Consider the following 6,339-nt stretch of genomic DNA (forward strand, 5'->3'; position numbering starts at 1 on the left):
GCAGGCCAGGCAGCATCAGAGGAGCAGGAAAGCTGACTTTTTGGGTTGGAACCCTTCTTCAAAATTTCTGAAGAAGGGTCCCGACCCAAAACGTCAGCTTTCCTGTTCCTCTGATGCTACCTGGCCTGTTGTGTTCATCCAGCTCCACACTGTGTTATCTATCTATTCCAAATCTGTTTTCCAGTACTTGGCCCATAGCTTTATATTTCATAGAATCCCTACAGTGTGGAATGAGACGCTATTATTAAAGAAGTTGGAGCCAGGCACTTGGATAAATTCAAAGTGATTAGGCAGAGTCAACATGGTTTTGTGAAAAGAAACTCCTGTTTAGCCAGAGATGACAAGGTGTAGAGCTGGATGAACACAGCAGGCCAAGCAGCATCAGAGGAGCAGGAAGGCTGATGTTTCGGGCCTAGACCCTTCTTCAGAAAAGATGTTTAGCCAATTGTTATGATCTCTGCTGATGATGTTAACAGACAAGTCAGACCTCAGACTGAAATCTGGCTTGTTTTTTTTTAAATTTAACAAGATGGTCTTTCACTAAAACACACAACCAATCTGTAGCATTGTGTCATTAACAATAAAACTGTTATTTCACAAAGAAAATAATGAAATAGTGTAAGTCTTCTTATATGTACTCAATTTTTTAAAAAAAATTGAAGTAATAAAATACAATATTCTATCTATCCCAACAGCCTATTCCTTCATAGTACTCAAACTCCAGAGAAAATTATCTATCACATCCATTGGTTTGACCGAACTGTGTCTTCTGAGTTCCTGATCTTGAAAGTTTGTTCACCTCTTTCTAAGCTTAATTGTGAATAGTCAAGGCTTTCTCAGCTTCAAGTAATCCCTTCAATGGGGTTCCATAAAATCAGAAGTAGATTATAAGAGGTGACTTATTTGAAAAATATAAGATCTTTGAGCGACCTTGACAGAATAGATGGGAGAGAAGACATTTCCTCTTATGAGAGAATCTGGAGTTGGGGATCACTGTTTAAAAATCAGGGTTGTCCTTTAGATAACATGAAGTTTTTCTCAAAGGCTAGAGAGTCTTTGAAAAGCTAATGAAAGGAATTCTTGAACATTTTTAAGACTGAAGTGGATAGATTATTGATAAATGAAGGGGTGAAAAGTTATCAGGTTTCAATATGAAGTATTCAGATTAGCCATGATCTTATTGAATATTGGAGCAAGCTTGACGGGCCGAATGGCCTAGGCCTGCTCCTTGTTTGTATCTGATTGGATAGCAAAGAGCCACTGAATATGTAGATCGAGCCTGTGATTTTTCTTTTCCTTTTTTTTTATCCAGATACGAGAAGAGACTTTTCTAAATCCTTTTGGAGAAATCCCAGTCTCACTCCAGGATTCTGTTCCTCGTTACTCATCTCCAGCTAAATTTTGAAAATTCCATTTCAACCTCTCAGTATTGGAACACTATGGGAGAGGGGTCTGTGCCTCTGGCATTCACCCTATAGCTGTTTGGTTCTGCTTGTCTGATATCTCTGACTGCTGTGTTTGCAGATAATTTTACAAGATTTGTTTCATTTTTGTTAAAAGTGAAATGAGATTGTTTGGTGTAATTTAATCTGCACCTTTAAATCTGAAAGAGGCGACTGAGTGTGGCACTTCAACAGTGAGAATCTCAGTGACTGTGTCACTGCATCAGTTTGTTTGCTCTCAGATAGAGGATGGTGTGTTAACACGGTGTGTTTATTACCTTGGCTGGTGCCTTTGCATCTGTCACTTGTGCACTGACTTTCTGAAATGTTGTGGAACAGACATTGTGAAAACACAACGTTCAGACACATCTGTGTAGCTGTTTGAGGAGAAGATCCTTTTCTTTTGTGCAGAATAATGAATGGTTCAAAACGTTGGAGAGCATGGTATTCGTTTCACAGATTGGATTATTGGTTGTGATAACTGATTCATTGTCTTACACAGGGTTCTGATTGTGATCTAAATTGCTGAAGCCACTGCTGTTTCAGGCAGAGAACTTTATACATAAGCCTGTGATGACACTGTTAGAACTTGTATTAAAAAACAATTTGGCTGAAACGGCTTGAACCTGACACTTTCTACCTTAACCTGGGCTAGGCTTCTATGAGAAAAAGGAACCAATTCCCCTCAGCAGTGATTCCACCCCCATCCTGTGCCAGTCCTGTGGGATACAGAGTGTTTAAACTGGCCAATTCAGATCAGTACTCAGACTGTTCACCTGTGAGTGCTTACCAGTTTCTGCGATGATAGTTGCACAGCCAAATAGCCCTGTAAATACTTCCTGATGTTGGTTCATGATGGACAGTTATAGGGTCTCAAAACAAAAGTGCTTGGTGCAGACTAATCAGAAAAGTGACTTCATCTTGAGGCCTGAATGAAAGGAGAGGCAATGAGACTCCAGTTGTATCTCCCTTATTACTGACTCCTCCCCGCCACTGGAAACAGTTGCTTTATCAAAAATGACGATTGAATAATTCAAACTCGTTAGTGGCCTAGAAACCAGAAACAGGAATAGGTCATTTGACACTTCGAACAACCTGCCCCACCATTCAATTTGATCACATCTGCTCATTCAACTTAGTCCCCTGATCCTGCTTTCTCCTTATACCTTGTGATCCTTTTAGCCCTCAGAGCTATATCTAACTCTTTCTTGCAGACAGTTTATGTTTTGACCTTAACAACTTTCTGCAGAGAATTCCCCAGCCTCACCACTTTGGTTGAAGAAATTTCTCCTTATCTCAGTCCTAAATGGTTTACGCTCTCTCCTGAGACAGTAACCTCTGGGTTCCGGACACCGTGGTCATTGGGAGCATCAATCCCAAGTTTACCCTGTCCAGTCCTGTTTGAATTTTATAGGTTTCCGAGATACCACACACCCCTTACTTCCATTCCCATCATTCTTCTAACACTAGTGAATATAGTCCTAACTGATCCAGTCTTTGTCGGTAGGTCCTGCCATCCCAGGAATTGGCCTTCGTTGCACTCTCTCTATGGCAAAAAAAAAATCCTTTCTCTTAAGGAGACCAAAACTGAACACATTACTCCAGGTGTATACAATATTTCTACCTGCAGTTTCTGTCTTCTCAGCACTCAATGGAAGTCTGTAGTTTTATGATAGTCAGTTGGTGGGTGGAGATTTGGATAAAACAAGTGTTTGTTTTGACTTCACCTTAAATTCACTGGGACTGTCCTGAATTAGGGCTGAGCCTAGCCCATACCACCCATGTCCTGTGAATGAATTTTTAAAATCTGTCAAATTGCTAAAAGGAAGTGTCAAAAAGTTTTGTAGATATTTTTACTCAACCTGTCCAGGTGTATTATGATGCACCTGCGGAGCAGATGGGATTTGAATGTGGGTCTTCAGTATTGTAGACAAACTTGAATCTGATTAATTGACTTTGTTCATTCACAAGAGTTTCATGTGGAATATTAACCAATCTCAACACTCGTTCCATCAGTGCAGCCCTTGCCTGCCTTCCTCATATTTGTTCAGTTTTGGGTAGAGGTGAGCTTCAAGGCTGCTGAGTGCTGAGGCCATAAGAAATGACTGACTATGCAAATAGGGGCTTCGTCCACTCCGACAGTTGCGATTTTCCCCAAATGAAGGATCAGAGAAAATACAGGAGTAGGCCATTTGGCCCCTCGAGTCTTTGTTGCCATTCACTGATCATGGACTCGGTTCCAGTCACCCATCTTCCACACCCCCCCACACCCACCCCATCTAGCAAAAACCAATAACTCTAACCCAAACACAATAATTGCAGCATCTTTGCATCATGAAGAGTTTAATTATTCTGTACAATCTGAGGAAAGGCTTCTTGAATACCGCCACAAGTTACTCTAGCTCTCCTGGGAGGTAGTGAGGGGGGATGAGTGCTGCTGCTGTGTGTCTTTTCTCACTTGTTAAGAAATTAAAGGTTGCACAGGCATTTGGCTGCATAGTAAAGAAGACAACAGTCAGTACAATGCAAGCTAAATCAGAACCCTGCTATTAAGATAAATCATGAAGACTCCTCAGCAATGACCTGGTAACAACGATCCCCAGTGATACATCTCTCCAGTGGGTAGAGTGTAAATCATTGCAGCACTCTGTGTTACCACTTCAATACGTAGCACTCAGAGCTCTTAGAGTTTCAAACCATCACTATCATATGAACTGGAAACGACAGAGAAGCCTGTGGAACCCTGTGTTCCCGTGAGAGAGTCTGTGTGTGTGTGTGTGTGTGTGTGTGGGAGCCGTACCCCAGTGAGGGGGTGTGTGCGCGCGCGCACGCGCTGTACCCCAGTGAAATGCAGTGCAGCATTTTGATTCAAACCAGAAGTCACTCCATGGCCTGGCCCTATTGTCTATTTTAAGGCACTCACCGTGTCTTGGACTTCCACAGCGATTCCCTTGCTCTTCAAAAGCATAAACAATTTAGGGTCCAGCCTCTGCATTCTCTCACCTAGCCCCAAAACCAGAATCTCTGCAACATAACAGAATCCAGCTGGTGAGACAGGAAGAGCAGCACATGGAATTAGTAGATTCCTTTTATGGTGTTACTGATATTCCTAGTATATACTTTCCATTCATAACTGCCCTGGAGATGGTGATAGTGAGCTGCTTCTTGAACCACAGCAGTGCGTTGGTATTTTTAATCACATACACAGAATTGCTACAGCACACCATTTGAGTAAGTGGGACTTGAACCTGTGCTTTCTGGCTCAGAGGTAGGCCCTAGTCTGTCTAATGTACACACAGTGTTACACAGAAAAATGCAGTGTGAGGTTCCTGATTCTTCCCCAAACCCCAGTCTTCAAAACTAAACAAAACATATACCAAGTTCTTACATACAAAAACAGAAGTTGCTGGAAGCTCAACAGGTCTGGCAGCATTTGTGAAGAAAAAATCAGAGTTAATGTTTCAGGTCCAGTAACACTGTTCTGAGGAAGGGTCACCAGACCCAAAACATTAACTCTTTTTTTTTTCCCCACAGATGCTGCCAGACCTGCTGAGCTTCCAGCAACTTCTGTTTTTTATCCTGATTTACAGCATCCACAGTTTTTAGTTTTTACCAAGTTCTTATATATCTGTCCTCACAAAGTAACCACTGCTCCTTTGATAAATTGTTTCCAGTGAGACAATGAATATTTTTTTTTACCAATTTTGGGTTCCAACATGTAAAACAGAGCAAGGCTATCCTCCGTGATGTCTTTGTAACTTCCAACCTAGATAGAGAAAACAAAAAAAAAACACACCAGAGTGTTAGCTCTTCCATCTGATTCTTAACTGACTTGAAACAGCTGCCCACTAGGATCATACCCTGAGGTCAAACAAGACACATTATGGCCACGAATTACCCCAATCACAGTCTAGAGTATCAATGATGGAAAACAGACTGATTTTACTGTTTCTACCCCAATGGGTCAGATCACCAGTAATCCTCTTATCACAGTGTCAATCAGTCAATAATCACGGCTGATAGATCAGCCACTTCTGTCTATGCCTTGAAGGGCAGGGGGAGGGGGTACTCTCAAATGGTCCTTAAAAAGGCCAGGCAGCTTGATTGTTATTAAACCTGTTAATTCCCTGCAATGTTTACGTGTACACGACGTTAGTATTAATAATTATTTTTGTCCACTTCCAATTAAAGAGAATAAATGGCACTGAACCCTACTTGCGAGAATTCATTAAAATTTCATTTCCTCAAAATCCAACTCAATACTCACATTCCACTGAAGTAGTGCCTGTGGGATCACTGCACATGGGCCAAAAACTCGGTTCCCATTGATGGTGAAACCAAGCTTGCTGTAGCCATCAATGAAGAGAGTATTGAGTGACTCTCGCTCCAGAGCATTCACTCTGGTGCGCTGGTACAGCTCATCGTCTGATGGTGTCATCTTGTAAGCTCGACAGGACTGCCTGCAGAGACACAGAGTCAAATCTGAGGTGTTTGTTTGCAGAACTGGGAGCCTCATCTGAGCCATCACAAACAATCTCGACACTTGCCCCACTAAAGGTGCCCAGTTACTCTGTCCTATATCCTTTCAGCCACACACACTTCCTTTCATATGCTCCTTAATCCCACCCCTGTCTCTGTCTCAGACTAGACTATTGTCCATCTGTCTGAAGCATTTAAATGATAGAGTCAAATCTTGTTCACTGATTCTTCTACAAATGAAGTGGGGAGCTTCTATTATTCTAAAGGTGCTACATAAATGTAAGTATTGTATTTGTTAAAAGCGCATCAGTGATTCCCTCTTTAACATCAATGATGTTTAGAGAGATTTTCTCATTGTCACTGCACTGTCGGAGGGTCAGTGCTGAGGGAGCGCCGCGCTGTCGGAGGGTCAGTGCTG

General features: G+C 41.9%; 1 protein-coding gene across 1 annotated transcript in view; it reads right to left on the minus strand.

The window, feature by feature from the left end:
* Positions 1-3,768: 3,768 nt before the first annotated feature.
* Positions 3,769-6,339, minus strand: part of ndufaf3 (NADH:ubiquinone oxidoreductase complex assembly factor) — a 2,812-nt gene continuing 241 nt past the window's right edge. Inside the window, exons 2-5 of the mRNA XM_020536694.2 lie at positions 5,710-5,902; positions 5,142-5,208; positions 4,366-4,466; positions 3,769-3,934 (exon numbers count right to left, since the gene is read on the minus strand). Of these exons, the coding sequence (XP_020392283.1) occupies positions 3,836-3,934; positions 4,366-4,466; positions 5,142-5,208; positions 5,710-5,902 (460 nt within the window). The 3' untranslated portion in view covers positions 3,769-3,835. The remainder of the gene's footprint in view (positions 3,935-4,365; positions 4,467-5,141; positions 5,209-5,709; positions 5,903-6,339) is intronic.

The sequence above is a fragment of the Rhincodon typus genome, unplaced genomic scaffold (assembly GCF_021869965.1).
Source record: "Rhincodon typus isolate 14 unplaced genomic scaffold, sRhiTyp1.1 hic_rhity00007634, whole genome shotgun sequence".
NCBI classification, from domain to species: Eukaryota; Metazoa; Chordata; class Chondrichthyes; order Orectolobiformes; family Rhincodontidae; genus Rhincodon; species Rhincodon typus.